General features: G+C 42.1%; 4 protein-coding genes and 1 long non-coding RNA gene across 5 annotated transcripts; 4 read left to right on the top strand and 1 right to left on the bottom strand.

The window, feature by feature from the left end:
* Window positions 1-2,708: 2,708 nt before the first annotated feature.
* LOC124300394 (uncharacterized) lies at window positions 2,709-8,112 on the bottom strand. Its single transcript, XR_006907209.1, has 3 exons — window positions 7,886-8,112; window positions 4,355-4,568; window positions 2,709-3,747 (listed from the first exon to the last, which is right to left on the bottom strand). It is a non-coding gene; the product is annotated as an uncharacterized LOC124300394 (long non-coding RNA).
* Window positions 4,549-6,967, top strand: LOC124300392 (splicing factor ESS-2 homolog). The gene is made up of 2 exons (XM_046754461.1): window positions 4,549-5,887; window positions 6,020-6,967. Exons 1-2 carry the CDS (start codon window positions 4,734-4,736, stop codon window positions 6,318-6,320), a joined length of 1,455 nt encoding a protein of 484 aa, XP_046610417.1. The 5' UTR covers window positions 4,549-4,733; the 3' UTR covers window positions 6,321-6,967.
* Window positions 8,113-8,322: 210 nt separating the features above from the next.
* Window positions 8,323-10,072, top strand: LOC124300393 (uncharacterized). Its single transcript, XM_046754462.1, has 4 exons — window positions 8,323-8,735; window positions 8,827-9,017; window positions 9,109-9,484; window positions 9,597-10,072. Exons 1-4 carry the CDS (start codon window positions 8,422-8,424, stop codon window positions 9,931-9,933), a joined length of 1,218 nt encoding a protein of 405 aa, XP_046610418.1. The 5' UTR covers window positions 8,323-8,421; the 3' UTR covers window positions 9,934-10,072.
* A 1,604-nt stretch (window positions 10,073-11,676) lies between these two features.
* Window positions 11,677-12,836, top strand: LOC124299712 (uncharacterized). The gene is made up of 3 exons (XM_046753011.1): window positions 11,677-11,898; window positions 12,014-12,267; window positions 12,429-12,836. Exons 1-3 carry the CDS (start codon window positions 11,707-11,709, stop codon window positions 12,646-12,648), a joined length of 666 nt encoding a protein of 221 aa, XP_046608967.1. The 5' UTR covers window positions 11,677-11,706; the 3' UTR covers window positions 12,649-12,836.
* A 400-nt stretch (window positions 12,837-13,236) lies between these two features.
* On the top strand, window positions 13,237-18,453 carry LOC124300492 (serine-rich adhesin for platelets-like). The gene has a single exon (XM_046754667.1). The coding sequence runs from the start codon at window positions 13,266-13,268 to the stop codon at window positions 18,273-18,275; it is 5,010 nt and encodes a 1,669-aa protein (XP_046610623.1). The 5' UTR covers window positions 13,237-13,265; the 3' UTR covers window positions 18,276-18,453.
* The last annotated feature ends 1,824 nt before the right edge of the window (window positions 18,454-20,277 follow it).

The following is a 20,277-nucleotide window of genomic DNA, read 5'->3' as shown; positions in this document are numbered from 1 at the left end:
CTTATTTTTCTTCTTTTTTTCTTCTCCGTCTTTCTCTCTTCGATGGCCGAGATACGTACACGGCTCAAGTTCGGCACCGAGGCCGCGTCGATTCACGTTCAGGACAATTTTTGCTTACGTGAAACGAAACGCGTTGCGGAATAACGTCGAGCGTTGAATTATATGGGGGCAGAAAATCCAGTGACAGCGGACGCCACAGCAGCTGTCTTCCCAAAAATGATTGTTTCGATTTTTCTTTCTTCACCAGCGAGCTACCGGACTTGTACGAGTTAATATCTTACGCTCAGTTTCGTTGTGGTTTTTTTAGATGTTCCAGAGCGTCGAGTAACAATTCGCGTATCCATAATTTCGAAGTAACCTCGGATCCGAATTTACGCGCAAATAATATTACCGTGCCAATTATTTATCGCTGTTAGGCAAAGTCAGCTGAGTAATAGTAATAAAAATAATAACCATTGAGGCATTATAATTGGGGAATACAGAAGAGGAGAGAAAAATCGCCAACAACAATGTTTTACTTTTGTAAGACTAATAAATCTCCCTGGCGAACATCGCGAGTTTAATTCGCTATACACAAACGCTTCATCAATTCATGCCTACAAACAACGATGATTTACGTTAGCAGAATAATAAATTTGTTTACTCTTTATTTGGAAATACCGCTGTTGAATGTAGGTAAGTAAACATTGCTTATTTTTTACCAAAACAATTGAGAAACTGTAAATTTAACCGGCCGAAGTCGATACTTTCCACGCAGATTTTGTTCATGTCCCAATAAATGCTGTAAATAAATTGCCTTACGTGACAAGAGTTTCAAATCCTATCGAATCCAGATTACTAATAACTAGCTTTAAAATCCTCGCTCGCTAAAGCTCGCTCGGGGTCGGATGCCTAGTGTAACTGGTTTTTGTGCTCGCGCGCTCGCTTACTAGTTTTCAGTGTTTTACCAGATGACACGAGATTTACCAGATACCTCACGCCCTCGATGCTTCAGGATTGTTCAATGGGTAATAAATGTTAGTCCGCTAGTCCGTGAAGTCGAGTTCCACCAGGTAGCGGACCTGGAGCATAGAAACTACGCAGCGCTTGTCCTGGAAGTCGAGTTGCACCAGGAAGCGGACCCGGAGCGCAGTATCCAGGAGATAGAGAACCCGGTACTCGAAATCTGCGGATCGCGATTCTGATCCGTCCGCTCTAATGCGCGGTTGTTTCCAGACTGAGGAATTCGGCTAGCTGATTTTCGTCGTTACGATTACTATAGATCGATGACGTCAGGAGAAAAAAAATTTTGAGTGACGTCACTTTCTGAACATACGAACATCCGAATATCCAAATCTTGGTTTTGAAGTTTAATATTACTAATGATTCTTCGTGACAGCGACCGAATCACGCAGACGTCGTGTATTGGAAATTGGCAGTTTCCTGCTTCGATTGAAAAATTTGGTAGTACGCGGTTTTGCATGATACGTGGTCGTGATTGCATGCGAATAGAGCATTAAAGTCCAGTACAAGAATTAACGTCCACTTTAAGGTTGTGCAATTGTTATCCACTTTTGATTATTCCCTCTTCCTTCTCTAAATTACGAACATCCAAAAAGTTTTTTATTATTGATACCGTGCTCTGGGGTTCAAGTAATTCGCGTTCACCAATCACCAACATATTAAGAAGCGTATGGCGTGTTGCAGAGTGGAAGCCTCGTGTCTGGCTCAAGTTTCCGAAGAATGGAATAAGAAGGAAAGAATTCCATCACGTCCACGACTATTATCAGGCGGCAGGGATATAGTTAAGATTGAAATGTGAAAAGCGGTGGTGGGGGTACGACAAGTACAGAACGTAAAATATTTATCAGGTCCTTTGGAGGTGTGAAAAAAATTTAAAGAAGCTTTAAAGAAAAAAAAGAAAGAAAAAAAGAAAGTGGTAAAAATGAAAAAACAAAAAATAAGATAAACTTCTGGGATTAGAGGCGATGCTGAGATTAAAGGGTGTTTGTATCAGATGGAAACCCGGAGGTGCCTTCTCCTCCTCCTCTTCCTCCTCCTTCTTCTCCTTTGGAGAAGCATTGCTCTTCGACCTGAGAAGCCGGGGTTGGGCGTGTACTTACGTATAACGTGGATATATACGCGGATTGAAGTCTGCGGTACGGTTCACTTCAGGAAGGAAGATATCCGTCGACGCGGCCGGCGGTAACGTAGCAACCCTCGGTGGCGAAGACAGACGATGTCCGGTAGCCCCGAAGTCTCTCGGCAGAAGTTTACCTTACCTCGGTATAAATAAAGTCAATGATCCTACGAAGTTACCTAGAGCCAGTTGACAGCAATCCCTTATTATATGCGCACACCGCCGGTTTCTTTTATCAACATCGCGTATTATACATATTCACGAGCGCTTCTCTGCATATGGACTCTGAACGTCTGCATTATACTTGCGCAATATCGGCGGGTCTTTAATTATACACTTCGTATCGGCACCTGGAAATCTTGAAACTTATAGCGTAAGTACTTTATCAAATAAACTGAAAAGAGTTTTAAAGCATCGATTACTTGACGTCAGAATTTAGAATTGATTTTAACGATTATACCATACAATTGTTATACCCCGATTAATTCGATCGAATTATTTTTCTTAAGCATGTGATCGTGAGCGCGAATCCTGCGGTTGGAATTTAAATTGCACCATTATTTTTTATTTTTTTTTTATTTTTATAAGAAAAAAAATGAAACGATTCTAAAACGAAGTGAAATGTTTGAAATATCCGGCAAACAAATTAGCATCGATCGCTTTTTATCGAGTGCTGATAGTTTCATCGAATATGAAAATGAAGAATTAGAGCTGATATAAAAGTTGAATTTATTTTACAACGATCGAATTCGACGACTACTTTGAAGTAATGAAACGAAGAATTTGCCTAGAATTCTATTTCAGATAGCGAATATCTATAATTGTCAGCAAACAAGTTCTATAAGCTAGCTGCTGCATGAATAGCATGAAACGATTAATCGCGGCGGTAATGGGAGGAACGGGGGTCCATTCTCGATCATGCGGACGCGAATGGCGATATAAAGAGAAAAAGGCCGTAAGTAAAGCCAAGGGGCCGTCGTGTGTTCCCGGTGCTTGCCGAGTAAATGTAGAGTTAGTGACTTGCGGCGTTTGGCCGTTGTCGTCGGCACGGCTTTCCTATCTCGCTGCTGGAATCCCCATATGTCCGTCAGCGCGCCTCGCCAACACCTCGGAATCACTTGAGAAAGAGAGAGAGAGAGAGGAGCATCGGGATCTTCCGCACACTTTGATGCGAAGCTCCTATGCGTCCGCTCCTGTTTGTGTGTCTTGTTCCTCTTGCGCTTGCCTCGGCCTTCCTCGTTTTCTCCTCTCTCGCCTGCCGCCGCGGCTCGACCAAAATACCACTCGATCTTTGCGTACAGTGGCCAAGGCAGGGGCGTCTTTTACAAATCGCGGGCTATGGCTGCACCACGTTATTTACCTGTACCCTCTTTTACCAGATTTCAAACGCCGTCGTTCCTCCCTCTGGAACTGAGGTGACGGCTTCGAAATATTTTTATCTTCCATTCCGGAAATTTATTGGCGCGTTTTAAACATGACGATATTTTGGAGTAAGTTCTGCTTGTTAGCGGATAACAAATATTACGCAATGATATAGGAGGAATATTACACTCCACTGACTTTCTCGGTACTCGAATCGAACTCCGTACAAATCGGTCGCTACTGAGTTTTATCTCGAATAATTACACCTGCAAGTAAAAAATAATTATTCTAGGTTTTTAACAGGAAAGAATAGACGACATTAGTCCAACTCGAATATTATAAACTGGTTGCACCGATAGGTGAAATATAAATTTGCCGCAAAGAAATCTATCAGTGAGTTTAGGGAATTTTTGGACAAAATTTTTGACGTTGCATGGCATTTCAATAAAGTTACTACACCCGTTTGTGTGATATAGCGAATGGCTTGATGTTTTAATTTATAGAAATAAATACCTGCATATCATCGTCAAGCGAAAGTGCGCAAAGTGCGTTTGAAGCAGGTTGTACGATGGACTAATTATTATTTTTCGGTGCTAGCGAACACTGTTTCCGTTTCGCGAACGATGTACGAAAAGCAGCACAATATAATTGCAATACTAATTACCGTATTACAAATTGTTTGCGGGTAACTGACTTGTAAAAACTTACTCTCTAGCTTGTAACAAAATTGACTGAACTGTAAAAGAAGCTTAATTCAGATCAGAGGCAAGTCAGGAAGCTATGCAGTTTTTCATGATTCGGAAAGGTTCTACTATAGTTGAGAACGGTGACTAACTTGAAGTGCTTGAGATTCTTATTAATTATCATACATACTCTTCTATTCGAAGACCACTTGAAGTAAAATACCGAACGTTGAGATTCCACGTCTTTATTTTTAATTTCACGTCTTTAGAAGAGTGATGGACACCGTTCAAAGTTCCCGCTGCAGGTTTCTTGACTCCACATTTCATCGGGGCTGCTGGGCTTGGCCGTACCGTGGCGCCACTCTACGAATAAGTCAATCAGTGTCCACGACTCATGGCATCACCTGGAAAAGTGACAAAGTGTCATGGCGTCGAACCGAGTAAAAGTCGCGAACGTAACCTCACTTTGATTGTGTTTACATTAAATACTTGAAAAGTATAAGTTTCTGTTCAACGCAATCGAAGCTTGCTGTAGAATCGTGATAAATTTACGTTCGCCTGAGGGGCAAATGGGCTCGCCGATGGACACGCCTGGTTCACAGGCGCTCGAGGCAGCGAGAAACATAAAGGAGTTGGCAGTGTTTAAAAAGCCAATTGGGGTGGCGAAACGAAGAAAGGGCTGCAAGTCGACGATCCTCGATGAGGATACGTATATCGGTAAGATGGCCGAGATCATACAGAGGGACTTTTTCCCTGACCTTGAAAAGTTGCACGCTCAGAACGACTACCTCGACGCACTTGAGCACAACAACATAAAGAGGATGCGCGAGTTGTACGAGAAGTACAGTTCAGGACGACCCATCACGGAGCGGCCGGTGAGTCCTGCAACGTTTGAGACTCCTTTGCGGAACGGAAACACCGACGAGTCCGTCATGGAAATGCCAAAGTCTACGGAGATAGACGTACCTACTAACGACGCTGAGACGGAGGTGAAGATGGGTCTTGATGCTTACTTGACCTCTCATACAAGCGAGGACAACGCAAGTTTTGAGGAGATGATGGTAGAGGCGGAGAAGAAACACAGGCTTAAATACTCGTGGCTATATGAGGTTGAAGAAAAGTCGAAAGTCTTGGCCATTGAGAGGAACAAAAATGAGATGAGATGCATTGAGGGTAATTATGAAAAACCCAAGGAACTCGACGGCTGGAGTTACACCAACAAAAATTATATCATGTATGTGCCTGACGGCGTTGAATTGACTCCTGAAGAAAAGATCAATCTGGCTAAGAGGAAACAGGAAGTCATTCACGACAATACCAGACTTAGAATGAATCCTTTTAACGAACAACAGAATAAGGAAACGATCAACGAACTCGCCAAAACTCAATCAAAGGTTAAAGACGGCAAGATTGGAATCGATGGAAAAGAAGTAGTTCGTAATCCAACCCCGAGGGTCAATGGATTTAGCTTTGTTGCAACGCCAAGTCCTAGACCTGGAGAATGCGATAGCCCAATTATGACTTGGGGTCAAATAGAAGGGACGCCATTCAGGCTGGATGGAGGTGATACTCCGCTACTTAGAACCAGCCATGGGCCAGCATTCAGAATGGCTGAGCCTCCGAAAAGAGAAAAAATTGCATTACAACTAGCAGAGAAAGCTGGAGAGAGGCACAGAGACCGGAAAAGTAAAGCCTTGGAAGCTGCAAGAAGATCCTTGGCTAGGTATACAGTCTTAATAATTTTGCTTCTTCTCATGCAGAACAGTTGATCCTTGTGTTTATTTATCAATTCTTGCACTATATAAAAAATTTCACACTAATCAGCCATTCTAATTCTTTTATTTTTCAATTACAGTCCATCACCCAGACCTTTATCTGCGATGGATCGTTTGAGCACGATGTCACCAGCTGCGAGGAGATTAGCAACGCAAAAGTTGCGGCTTTCTGGAACCCCAACTCCTAGAAGATCTCGACAAACAAGAACTCCTTCTATAGGCGTAAGGACGCCACACACACCGATATTTGGCACACCTGGATCTAAGAGCCAAGATTCTGCATTGGAAAAGACATCGACACTGCAGGGTCCTGTCCTTACCGATAATCTGCTTAATTTACCAATGCAAAGACAGAGAGCTGCTGATTTTTTCAATAAGTGAATCGATTTCATTCTAAATCTTGATAAATGCAGAGGTATGTGTATAAATTAAGCAAAAGCTGTATAAATTTAATTCAAAAGAATTCTACCACTGATATGTATTTCATGTCTGTTCCTTACTCCGTTCAATTGTTAAGTCGATGCTATGCAAATATTGTAATATATCTTAAGTTTTATAATGTCCACTGGTTATTTGTTTTTACTCATTAGTTTGATAGGAGTATCCTGTGTTTATAAGTGTAAAATAATTGAATGATATAATACTAGTTTTCGGCTAACTTCACTTGCGTGTTTCTATATTTCGCTGAATGGAAACACTGTTAATATTGTTCAAGTTTTGTAAATACGTACTTAAGATTAAGTTTTATGTAATAATTTTTTTGGGGAGATTTATTATATGCAATATTTATTATTGATTTGGTAATATTGACGAATGATTAACACTAATTTGCGATTCCATTAGAAATGAATTTACGAAAAGTCATTACGTCATTTTTTTCCGATTGTGTGGACGCAAAGGTAATATGCTGGTAGATACTCACGAATAAGCTCGATAAGCATTTTCACGAAAAATATTATTCACAACGTGCCGAAATTTAAAACAATCTGTGTCAGAGTGATGAATAAATGAAGTTCTTACCGACTATAGTATTGTCGACCTGTTTATTTTTTCCTATTTTTGAATAGAGATCCTTCTGTGAGACAATGTCCAGCCAATATCTATTGAATAAATGATTTGGTAAAATTTTAAAATGTTTGCTTGATATTAAAAACGTATATTCAAACGCAAAGTATTATGCAACAAATTTGATTTGATCTAGATCGACGAAATCTGCTAGTCCAGAGTCAAAGTAAAAATTACAACGCTCACATTAAAGCATTTGTGTATGTTATAAAAGAAAAAGGACAGACTGTGATTATTCTGGGCCCCTAGTTCTGTAATTTCATTGAGAGTGCATTAGAAAATGATATCTGTTATATCGCGACTAATGAAACATACATTAGAGAACTCCACTGATCAAAAATTCCAGAAAAAAAAGGAGATTCGAGCTGAATCTCATAAATCGCCATGACAGTACATGAAGCTGTGCATTTTCATGTTTTTGCTCCCTCCTGAATTTGAGTGAATCAAAAGCCCGTCTAAGAAATAGTTCAATTCTATGACCAACGCAAGCTTGTTTGATACAATCGTACGTCAACTGATAAATCGTAAAATCTGGACGTGCCAGAAATATTTTCGGCTTCAATATTTGATTGCAGATTAAATTTTTATAAAAATATTCAAATAGTTTACCACATTGATTTGCTTATGATATTGTTATATGTTGTTGACATTAATTCGAATCGCTTCCCCTATCCCGTTATACGGTTGAATTGTCATTGATATAAAACCATAAGTACCAATATTTCACTGACAACATATTTCAGGATATCGATCGGTTTCGAAGAGCATGCTACTGCAGGAGAATTGGTTTTAGTTCAAAAGTCAATTTGTATTATATTATATTATTCAGTTACGCCAATTATAAATCCTGATTATTGAAAGGTAGAGTTAAGTTCACGTACCCGACGTTGGTGATGGACATCGGTGACCTTGGCGCATTGTTCGTAATGAAACACCCTAGCGCTGCTTCTGACTTCCGTATTTTAATTTTCAAGACTGTTACTTCCGGTAATAAAGTCGGTAGCACTTCGGAGTCGCAACCGATATCGAACTTGCCTTATGTGACGTCGGTAAATTAAAAAAATCTGTTTATAATCAATTTACCGTTCAAAAGTTAAACAAGGAACACTCCTTGTGCAGACCTTGAGTGTTTTATTGAATGATTACGAGGTTTTTTTATTCGTGCGTATAACTTCATCCAAGCAGCAAATGTTGATTGTTTATCCCACCGGAACTCAAACGAATAACATTTGCTAATAAACCGCACGTTGTGGGGCTTGCAAAATTGCAACATCGGTTTAAAATGGCACGCACGATTCGTCGAGGTATAAGTAGGTGTCTTCACAGTGGACCTGGAGGACTCATATCGGTAATTTTAAGAGAAACAAAACAGAAAGGTGGGCAATAAGAGAAACGGAAAATCACAACGCAATTAAGCATGAAGACTTCCCAGATACTGTTTCTGGGCCTGGCGCTTTTCCTCACCGTTCAACATGCCGCGGGTTCTCACCGCCACAACTGCGGTCTTGGACCCGGAATTGACGCCTGCGGATGTTCCGAGGGCATCGTAAAAGCCGCGAAGGTAGCCCGCCCGTTCAAATTCGCTGACCCTTCCGTGATCACCGAAGCCGCTAGCTATAAGGTTTCACCTACGCACAGCAGCGGCTGCGGAAGTCTGAATCAAGTGAAAAAAGTCAGTGGACCATCGGTCATAGATCTGCTTCAGCCTTCTTGCGGCCCAATTGCACCGAGGTACGAAGTTATTCCGAATCAATTTTCCCGGCAAGGAAGAGAATCTCGGTCTCGATTCTTCGTCCCTTAACGTATTTCATTCCTATTCCAGACTACGCCCGGTCGGTGATCTGTGCACCAGTTGCTCCGGGATCGCTGAAGTCGTTCCTGCTTACCCCGGAAAGCCCATGTGCCGCACTTGCGCTGCAGCTTTGGAATGTAAGTGCAAGGATCCTGACAATGCACCCGTCTACACCAGCTACAGCACTCCCAACGCCGAACTGAACGTCTTCGAGGACGAAGGTAAGTTGCAGTCCCGAAACCGACTTGACTCGCCATAAAAAATAACTTGAAATTAGTTGGAAAATGTCTCCCTCCTTCGTAATTGATTCAGGACTCTCCTTCGACGAACAAGAAAACATTTACAATTCGCAAAGCGTGCCAGTGGCACCCGCTGACCCTGTTTCCTTGGCGTTGGCCTTTGGATTGGCCAAACAAGCGAGCCAGAATATACAGGAGTCAAGATTGGCTTTCGGACCAACGAGTACCCCGATCGACGGTAGCATTCGTAGGACTATCCTCAACATTCCCGAGGAAAGGCTCCTCACGGTCGACAAACCAATTGTGGAATTGAAACTCGCATCGAGACCTGCAATGAGTGATACCTACGCAGAAGTGATCGCCCAGCAAGCGGCCCTGGAGGAGCAGAGACTGGAATTGGAAGCCCAGGCCCAGCAGGGCGATTTGAAACCTTCGTTCATCAGCTACAGGTACAATCACCATCGAGCACAAAAGTCTTTCCAGACCTAACATACAAACGTATCAGTTGTTTCCGGAGTCAATGCGAAACGAAGGTTTATTCTGGTACCCTGTGTTTTTCAGCGACCTTGGATACGGTCCAGTATCATCAAGTGGAGTGAACTTCGTGAACACCGTCAGCGATCCAGGAGTCGCTGCAAGTGCAGACCCCGATGAAACTCCTTGCGGTGCTCTGGGACCAACGGTTCCTGGATATCGCAGCGGAAACGTAATCGTCCAAAGTCAGCCCAACAAGGATACCGACGATGACTATTACAGCGATGCCAGCTACGAGCAGGACTTCGACAGTGATGACAGCTACAGCGTCGAAGATTCCGAAAACTATAACGGTAGCAGCGGATTCCTCGCAAGGCTCAGAGCTTCGGCTCATGCCCAAAACGGATGTGGCTGTGGAAAATGATTGAGACGGAACTGTAATCGGATAGGAGTATTCTTACTTCCGGTCGATGCTGGCCAATGAAAACTGCTCCGGTATTGCTAGTCCGTAACCCTTGTGCCATCATGTGCCCTTTCCCAAAAAATAAAAGTATTTCACTACACGTACCTTTGTTTTGAATTTTACCATTACTTATGGTAAGAAGAAAAATTGTTAAATTCTTATTACCTATATCCTCAATTATGTGAAATTCTCCTGCATGTACTTTCATAGTATGTCAGACAGATAGATAGATGTTAGGTACTAATGAATATTTAATACCATATTATATGAGAGATTGTTTTCCGAGTTCGTTCAAGACGTATTTACTTACTTCTGCGGCTCGAAAATGTCGAGACTTCAAAAATAATTGCCATTTTATGATTTTTTTTATTCTTCGAAAGCAAGATGTGAATCGCTTCGGCGCATTGTTCTCGCGTCAATTTGAGCAAATTGAAACCATGTTTGCGAAACTATCACGGATACATGAATCTTTAGAAAACTTATAAACTCGATGCTTTCCGTCGATCTGATAAGAAAATTCGTGGCAATGAGAAATACCGCGCAGGTGGTGACTAATTAAAGATACCGTGAGTGAAAAATTTTGTTGTAACTTCTGTTCCGTATTACGTGGTTATATATTCAGTTAACCAAGACAAAACTTTGAAGCTGATAACAGAATGAATACTCATCGCACAGCGATTACGAATTATCGCACTTTCGTTTTACTGCCACTTTGGTGTATGCGAATTTCTTGCGATTTAGGGAAAACTTTTCAGTTTTCACCTTGCGACGGTTGTTCAAATTGTTGAATAAAATGTTATACGAACCATTCGTCGATGTTCATTTATTTATTACTGTAACAATTACAGTGAGTAGGCGTCGACGGGCAATGGATTGCTTTCTTAAAAATCTTCTCATGCCGATGCTGTGTGTAAAAATATATTCGAGTAACGTTTGGAGAGATTTCTGAGATTCTTTTAGTAGAGATCGACGAGTGATTACTTATGATGGTGTAAAAGTGTTGAAGATGCGATAGGTATTTTCGGAGCTAAAAAGCCCCCGACTATAATAGGTACATTTACTACTTCCGAGTGTATGACGGCCTGTCGTCAGTCCATAATTTTCTCCCAAGGAAAGAACCCTGGATATGAGTCTGGGCGCCCATGTGCGTATGCCATCTGGCTTCGCGCGCCGATCGTATGTTTCCGAAGCACAGGGGAACGGTTATGAGCTGATGACAGCCACTCGAAAGCCACTATACGAAGTCACCCTTGTGGAACGAGTGTGTATATACTGCCAGCGGCCATCAAATAGCAAAAGCACATCCCCGTTCGACCTCGTGCTGCTTATACGACCCTGCGAAGAAACCGCGCTTCTTGCGACGCGGTGATCGGTTACTTCCTGTCAGGCAGAAAAATGGAAGAGAAAAACAGAGATGCAATACTCCGTTACAGATTATCCAGAGAATTCGAATTTACTCATTTGCATTATTACGTACGCGTACGAAATACTCTGAACTTGCATTCTTTAGCGTGTAGCTTAGCATTTTGGCTTTGAAAACACGCGCAAGTCGGTTGCCCAATTGCGTAAATAATGATCAGTTTAGTGTTAAGGAAGCGAAAGTACTTCGCAACGAGGTGTTTAGCGTTTGCGGAAAACAGTAGCAAGCAAACAGGAAGTGGTATTGCGTCATTACGGTCTATATGTATCACATGAAAGTACTTTGGGCACTTTTCATTCACCAATTCGAAGATCATGAGATCGACACGGACTTGGGTCTTCGTGGCCGCGCTGGTCTCACTTACCGTAATCGCTGAGGCCCGTCCAGGGTACGGTGATCTGCCTTCAAACTGCGGTAGTCCCATATCTGTCGTTCCTTCTGCGCCACAAATCGTCACATACGGAGACCCCTGTTTCTGCAAGGAGTCGCTTCCGTACTCTATACAGGTATTCGATAATTCAAGTATTAGTTGAATTTAAACTTCAACTTGCCTCGAGATGAATTCTGAATATTATAAAAGTAGATATATGCATGTAGAACTAATTATAACTGGTCACCTAGGTCCCGCAAGTGCCATCGAACCCCGTGGAAAAATTGAGGACTTACGGATACTCAATAACAGAACAACCTAGACAGAGCTGCACTCGCCTTCGTGTTCCTGTTAAAATTCAAACACCGATTATCCAAAAGCCTCGCGATAATCTATGTGGCAGCACCTACGGTGTTACGGTTCAACATCAACCTCGAAGTAATCCAAAACCATTGTACACATTTGATGCTGCTGTCAAAACAGCAGTGACTGTCGAGAAACCAACGTAAGTAATAATAAGCGTAAAATGTAAATATCATCGACAGACTGACGAAGAGTATGCCTATTTCAAACCTCATAAATTTATACACGATTTCTGTTCAGACAGAGTTGCCTTGCAATTATTTTCCGGGAAGCACAGATCTTTATATTAATGTTCTGTTTTAGGTGCAAGCCGTGTCTGTCGGTATCGTTCCAACATCCCGTTGAACAGAATCCGTGGCTACTTGGTAAACTTCCAATTGCTGTTGAAACCCCAGCACAGGGACCTCCTGTAAAAATGCTCACAGGTTTAACCGCCACAGTGGATAGAGTGTTGGTTCCCGCTTGTGAATGCGGTGGCTGTCCCGACTGCAATGATGTACGTTTCAGAAGTGGCCTTCAGTGAAAGTTTCACCTTTCCAATAAGAATGTATTTACGATATCACAATTTTTATCTTAGAACGCATCGTTCCGTTTGGGAATCATGGCGTGATTGAGCCTGCGGGTAACATATTTGAGCCTAATGAGTGAAAAAACTAGTGATTTCGCAAATGACTGTACAGGTACATAAATAAATAAATTTCTATTCAAGTATTTATGTGTCAATATCCATCCCAATCCTTCTCTTTGCCTTATTAAATTGCAAAACTTTTTGACCCCGTTAATATTCTGGGTATCTGTTTTGCAAGCTGATACAAATTCTTACAAATTTTCCGAGTTTTCATTGAATCCAGGATATCGTATCGAAAGTAGACTATACTGTTTTCACTTCTAAGAATTGGGCGCAATCTGGTGCTGCTCGAATAATGATATGCAAGATTTATATATAACAATAATTGTTGTGCTGATGCAAAAGTTAAATACCTCCTGATAGTGCTTTATCGTAAGCGATAAAAGAAAGAAAAACGCGATGTTAGCGATTACGGACACGACCCACGTGTTTAATCACTTTCTGCCAATTTCGCAAATGGACTATATGAAGCTTGTTTTTTATTCCAATCCTCAGTGAATCTCTGTCTCGTCATGAGGAAAATTAAGGGGAGCATAACTTCTTTCTGTGTCCTGCTTTTCACAATTTTATGGCTGGACGGTACTCTTGCTGCACCATCCTACTGTGCACAATGGCTAGCACCGTACGTGAACTCAAATCCTTCGAGTTTGGCATCCACGGATAGCTCAGTGATTGAAAAGCAAAAGTTGCTGAACCAGGCTAAGTTTCTACTCAACCAGCTGTCTTCATCCAGTCCGACTTACTCGTACAATGTTCCAAGTATCGGCGCAGCCTCACCCTCAGTCGACACTTCGACTAACAGAGCACGTGATGATCAAGTCGCTGTCCTCTTTCAAAACTTGATCACCCAACTTGGAACTATCAATTCAAACAGTGTCAGCGTAGCTAATCATCCATCGGCCTCACTAGCTATTTCTGATGTCACGATCAACGCTTTAACTATTCAGTACAATAATGTCAAGGGTCTGGTTTCTAGTTTTATGAATCGAAGAAGTGCAAGGGTTGTAAATACAGCATTGGATGCTCTCTACAAAACGATCACCAATATTGTCACTGGACAGCTCCGTAATGCTGAGCTGCCGAACCTGTGCAGCAAAGCGATTGTGTTGAATAGAGAATTGGAGGCTACTGATGCACCGAGTAATGTGACAGATGCGGTAACCGATTGGATTACATCATTGACCCTGGCGTTGACTGGGCAGAGTCAAATCTCACTTTCGGCAATTTGCAGTACCTTGAATGACCTGGAAACATCGGTTGTAACAGTGGTTCAAAACGACAACTCCGAAAAGCTGCAATACCTACTCTCGAATTTGGTGGAAGCCGTGGTGAAGGCGGTAGTATCTGGAGGAGGTTCTGGATGTGATATCATAGATGTTGTGCGGCAGAATGTTGCTATTGTAAAACAGGCTATTCAAGAGGACGCCAATGTCAGGGCTGGGAACATCTATAATTCGATTATAAATTTTGAAGAAGCACTATACAACGTTCTGATCCAAACGGACCCGACAGCTGTCGTGGTGAGTTCTCAGAGTCTGCCGTTCGATACAGCCGACCTCGAAACTCTGGAATCAGAGTATCTTGTCGATATTAGCCAGTTAGCGAAATCCATATTTGGTGATAATACGAAACTCGTAAAATTGGCGATTCAAATTTTCCTAAACCTTGCAAAGTCTGAAAACTCATCGGCTGGAGATGTGCCCACTTCCTCGGACCCAAGCAAAACCACTCTTTCAACTCTGCAAAAGGTTGACGATTTGCTGAAATCCGTGAATGAGTCTTCACAGACGAATCCAGTGGGTGCAGTTGAAATGCTCATCGCATTGTTGAGCAACACGCCACAAGACGATGTCTCAATTATTTTAGGCGCTTTAGATCCTGCCCCCAGTGATACAAGCAATCCAGTTCCGCTCTACGACGCAACGGTCATAGTTAGTAATGGAGAAAACTTTATCATCAAAGAGCAGGTTCTGGAACTGAAAGATTCGGGTGGAAACGTCCTCAAAAGCGTGCGCAGTGGAACGTACAAGTTCACGGACCCTAACACGAAGATCTCGTGGTCTGGGTCGTACGGCGTTCAGAATATGACAGTTGATTCTGCTGACGATGGGATTACTGTTTATGAAAGATCTGGGGTGTGCACGACGTATCTACCACAGGCTACCTCCAATTTGTCTACTGCACCGCGGATCAAAAGGCGAGCACATTACACGGTACAAGAAACTATCGTTACGGGGACCTCTGATGACGGGAGCCCGACGGTAAATGACATCGGTACATACACTTTGACGGATCCCGTTACTGGTGCTTTTGTATCTGGGACCTTTGTCGTTGAAAACAGTATATTCAAATTGAATGCTGACGGTAGTAAGGAAATAATCAAGTCAGGAGTACTGGCTGTACAGGATTCAGATTCTACATCATCGAGTGATGTACTTTCCACTCTTGGCAGCGGTGACTATTCCCTGATCAGTTATCATATCTTCAACGAATCAGATTACAATGGCAACCTTGGTACTGGGGTTGTCGAAATTACAGATCCTGAAACTGGAAAATACGAGTCAGGGACTACCGTGGTTCAGCAGATGACCAGCATAACAAATCCTGATGGATCCGACGATACGACGATAACTGCGATATTGTATGTTGATGGTGACGAGGATACAGCTGGAGAAAATGTGGTATTCAAGGAGCACACGACTTATGTTATGAACCCCCTCGGGCAAACTAGCCCAGTTACCACTGGTAAATTCAATCGAACAAATCCCACTACTGGCGTGACAATATCTGATACTTATGTGGTTCAGAATATCATAACAATCAACAATCTTGACGGGTCTACGGATATCACAAAATTTAATAAACAGAGTAGCAACATTTTAGCTACAATGAGCAGTTCACCTACTATCACCAGCGGTTCATCCACCACAACCAACAGTTCGGCTACCACAACCATCGATTCGCCTACCACAACGGGCAGTTCACCTACTATCACCAGCGGTTCATCCACCACAACCAACAGTTCGGCTACCACAACCATCGATTCGCCTACCACAACGAGCAGTTCACCTACTATCACCAGCGGTTCATCCACCACAACCAACAGTTCGTCTACCACATCCAGCGGTTTGCCTATTTCAACCAGCGAGTGGCCTACTACAACGAGCAGTTCACCTACTATCACCAGCGGTTCATCCACCACAACCAACAGTTCGGCTACCACAACCATCGATTCGCCTACCACAACGAGCAGTTCACCTACTATCACCAGCGGTTCATCCACCACAACCAACAGTTCGTCTACCACATCCAGCGGTTTGCCTATTTCAACCAGCGAGTGGCCTACTACAACGAGCAGTTCACCTACTATCACCAGCGGTTCATCCACCACAACCAACAGTTCGTCTACCACATCCAGCGATCCGTCTATTTCAACCAGCGAGTGGCCTACTACAACGAGCACTTCACCTACTATCACCAGCGGTTCATCCACCACAACCAACAGTTCGGCTACCACAACCATCGATTCGCCTACCACAACGAGCAGTTCACCCACTATCACCAGCGGTTCATCCACCATAACCAACAGTTCGGATACCACAACCATCGATTCGCCTACCACAACGAGCGGTTCACCTACTATAACCAGCGAGTGGCCTACTACAATGAGTAGTTCACCTGATATCACTAGCGGTTCATACAACACAACCAACAGTTCGTCTACCACATCCAGCGGTTCGCCCATTTCAACCAGCGAATGGCATACTACAACGAGCGGTTCGCCTACTATCACCAGCAGTTCATCCACCACAACCTACAGTTCGTCTATTGACAACCGTATAGGATCCGCCGCCGATAACTCTACCACGTCTTTGGCGACATTAATCAAAACTATAAATCTCCTTGTGAACATTCTTAACCCAGAGAATCCAGTTACTCAAAGTTCTTCCACGAACAACTCAGGCCTAGTCACTTCCGGAAATGTGCCAGCGTCTTCGTCTGTTCCGATTGTAAATTCCTTAACTTCGACGAATGATTCTACGGTTCATGGTGTTGATCCTACAACTATAATAATCGATGGTGCGGCTTTTATATTGGACCAGCACATGGTACCACAGTTGGATTCCGAAGGGAACGTTGTGAACGTTACTAAAACTGGGAGGTTCAGTTTCACGGACCCTGTGACAAACGTTTTTTGGTCTGGAAATGTTGAAGTAAACGACTATTCAGCAACGTCGAGTTCGCCGGGCGAAATCGACGTGGTTGAGTCGGGCACATTTACCGTTAACTTGCCCAATGATGCTTTCTGCCTGACTACGAACATCTCAGACCCAGCCAACTTTGAGATCCATGATAATGTGAGCGTAACCGTCGACGATAGCGGAGCTTCCATGGTGACGGAAGATGGAACGTACACTCTGACTAATCCCAAAACTGGTAACTCTGTGACTGGAAACTTCGTCGTTGAGACGAGCGTTTCTAAATACAATTCGGACGGCAGTACTGACACGATCAAATCCGGAATCATGTACGTGACCAAATTCTGTACTATATCTCTCGTCGAAGAGCCCAGCCCGTTGAGTAACGGTGGATACTTTCTATTCGACGATCATATCTTTGCAACACCCGAGAGCAACGGACTGGTTGGAACGGGAGTTTACAACATCAAGGACCCGAACACAAACGAGTATACTGCAGGAACTTACCTGATCCAGGAGGCCTCTAAGACTAATAATTCTGACGGAAGTTTGAACCTGAAGACCGCTGGCCTTATTTACGTAAATTCTTCGTACATCAGTACGAATTCAATCAGCACCGATTCAACGCTTGCTATCATAAATGGGGCACAATTCGTGTTCGACGATCACTTGATTCGAGTCAAGTCCTATTCCGGAGAGTTGAACACCGTTGGGACAGGGACTCTCACACAAACAGATTCGGCATCGGGCACCGTTAGGACTGGGACTTATTCTATTCAGTCAGCTAAGTTTAAGACAAATTCTGACGGCAGTCAAGATACGATCAAATCTGGCACGTTTAGATACACGAATAATAATAATACCATATCCGATTTATCCCTTACTCTAGCGTCATTACTCTCACAGTTAAGTTCCGGCTTAAATTCGAATTCCAGCTCAGTAAAATCGCAAGAGCTGATCGGTATTCTGAAAACAGTGAAGACAGAGTTGAGTAAAATCTCTACAGCAAGCTCGATTTCGCAAACAGATCGGGTGTTGGGATCTACATACGTAAGGCTACCACGATCAAACGTAGTTTCAGCGCTGAATGGACAGAATCTTCAGTCTGGAGATGCTGTGGCCATTCAGACTAACAACGGGGATGCTCTTCTGGCCACAATTCAGGACCTCTGCAGCCCCGTGACTTTTCATATTACAAACTTGGCTGATCTGGCAGAAGGATTTGCAAACGCGAAGAGAATTTGGACCGTGCATGAGGACAACTTTTCGAAGCAAGATCGCACCTTCATCGACGCTCTTCTAGTCTTGAGTTATGCCTTGTGATACGTAAAAATTGACGATTATTATAATTTGTTATGCTATAACTGGCATAAGAGTTGAAACAGAAGGACAAGCTTGTATTTTGACACGACAGACGTCTTACGTTACTGGTATATTGTTCCTTCTGCAGATTAGATAATGAATAAATGTATATAGCTGTAATTAAAGAAGTGTATATGAATTTTATTGCAGATGTGTAAAAACAATTATTGTTCTCATCCCTTTCATCTTGGAACCTGCGTTACCTATAACATAATTATAAGTATAGTAATATTATTGTACGTGTTGCCTGTTTTTAACCACGGCGTCGACTATTTCTAAACGACATTGGAAATAGTCATTTCTCTACTATCTCTTACCGCAGTTTCAACTTCGTATGACGTTTTATACGTATGAATAGATGCGTATACCCTAAATTCGGAGAAATATTCCATACGATTATAAGAATTTGGTTTAATAAGCTGTTGAGCAAAGTGTGCCTTCTTGGAACGTTGAAATATTGGCATGGAAAAAAATGTGCTGAATTAGCTCTTTGGATACAATACGGTAATAATAATGCTTCTTCAAGGTAAGCAGTTCCTTATAGACCGTTCAGTCAGCGAAAGTTGGATAATACCGTTGAAGCTTGTTTCAACGACTGATCGATCGTTTAATCTACAGGTCAGACAATGATGGCCTTTCATCGTTATTGTATTTTGATCGTTGCAATATCGTGTATTATCGCTTCTATCTTTGCCGATTCATGGAGTTCCGAGGATTCGATCGAGCTTCCCAAAAGACGTCCGGAAAAGAAGGCCAGTCCCGACAGTAATTTCGAGCAACAAAATCGACCGATCCTGGAATTGTTTCTTGGCGTTTTGGACACCATATTCTCTGGTACAAAGGCAGAATTGAACAGAGCGAGAAAGCGGGAGATGTCCGTGACACCTATAGAAAATCCCCCAGCAAATTGAACAAACTGTGTCAAAAGTGAAATGTGATTACAAAAATCATAAATCAATATTGTTATATCTGCGAATGATTTCGATAAAGCATTGTTAAACATCAATTGTTCTTACTTACCCTCCTGTATATAGCTCAGTGTTCTATTAATCATTTTAAAAACATCTTTCAGGGTGATTTCTAGCAAAGCCATTTTCCAGGTTGTGTAAATATTTTCGGTTCCTGTCGAGATAAACGAAGAATTCTTTTGTTTGCAACGTAAACTTAACACTAATAACTGTGGCGTAGTATACACTGATTATTCATGAGGTATTGCTAGTTTTTTCCGAACAGACTGCTAATTTTTAACGAAATTCGAAAGAGAAATAATATATCCCATATCTCATTATACACATGTACTCAAAAACTTACTTGAAAATAATGGGATTGTCACTGTTATGCAAATTTTTATTCGTAGTTATTTTAAAAAAGTGATGACTGTAGCTTTCACATTATTTAAGATTATTATAGGAACAAATCTTCGCTGGAAGTATTCATAGGCATGAAGTCGTATTAAGAATGAATTTTCTAAAATAATCTGCCTGTCTTGAAAATCATGGCGAAATATTTCCATTTGAGAAAATGGTATCTAGCAAATTATAGATTGGAGAATATTTAGACTTCCACATGCTGTACTAAATTTATCTCGTCGAAGTGTAAAAAACGATTGAATGTTACTTTGTGGCCTCGACTTGGGTTCATAATCAGAAAATATTACATTAATTAGATTATTATTCAGTTACATAACGCAAAATTATTACGCTTCGTGCATATAATGATAATATATGATTACTTTCTTCCAATACGGGGAAAAAAGTACGGAGAAGACGGAGGAAAGTAAAGCTGTATATATGAGTCGAAATCAAAAAAGATAAAGCTTCTGAAAAAGGTCGAGATTCAAAAGCAACCAATGATGAGTAAGGGAAAGCTGAGCTTGCGAGATTTCCTTTGCCGAATTCGGCGTGACCGATGAATAATTGGCTGTACGTCTGCGCTGTAGATCTGCTGATGTCTCCGCAACCTC

Source organism: Neodiprion virginianus, chromosome 3, assembly GCF_021901495.1.
Source record: "Neodiprion virginianus isolate iyNeoVirg1 chromosome 3, iyNeoVirg1.1, whole genome shotgun sequence".
NCBI classification, from domain to species: Eukaryota; Metazoa; Arthropoda; class Insecta; order Hymenoptera; family Diprionidae; genus Neodiprion; species Neodiprion virginianus.
The sequence above is the reverse complement of the archived record's forward strand: the minus strand, read 5'-3'. Positions and strand labels throughout refer to the sequence as shown.

Coding starts and splice junctions, on each gene's coding strand:
- LOC124300392 (XM_046754461.1), top strand. CDS start 4,734: ATGGGCTCGCCGATGGACACGCCTGGTTCACAGGCGCTCGAGGCAGCG. Junction 5,888..6,019: donor GCAAGAAGATCCTTGGCTAG/GTATACAGTCTT, acceptor TTTCAATTACAG/TCCATCACCCAGACCTTTAT.
- LOC124300393 (XM_046754462.1), top strand. CDS start 8,422: ATGAAGACTTCCCAGATACTGTTTCTGGGCCTGGCGCTTTTCCTCACC. Junction 8,736..8,826: donor TGCGGCCCAATTGCACCGAG/GTACGAAGTTAT, acceptor TTCCTATTCCAG/ACTACGCCCGGTCGGTGATC. Junction 9,018..9,108: donor GAACGTCTTCGAGGACGAAG/GTAAGTTGCAGT, acceptor TAATTGATTCAG/GACTCTCCTTCGACGAACAA.
- LOC124300492 (XM_046754667.1), top strand. CDS start 13,266: ATGAGGAAAATTAAGGGGAGCATAACTTCTTTCTGTGTCCTGCTTTTC.
- LOC124299712 (XM_046753011.1), top strand. CDS start 11,707: ATGAGATCGACACGGACTTGGGTCTTCGTGGCCGCGCTGGTCTCACTT. Junction 11,899..12,013: donor CGCTTCCGTACTCTATACAG/GTATTCGATAAT, acceptor CTGGTCACCTAG/GTCCCGCAAGTGCCATCGAA. Junction 12,268..12,428: donor GTGACTGTCGAGAAACCAAC/GTAAGTAATAAT, acceptor GTTCTGTTTTAG/GTGCAAGCCGTGTCTGTCGG.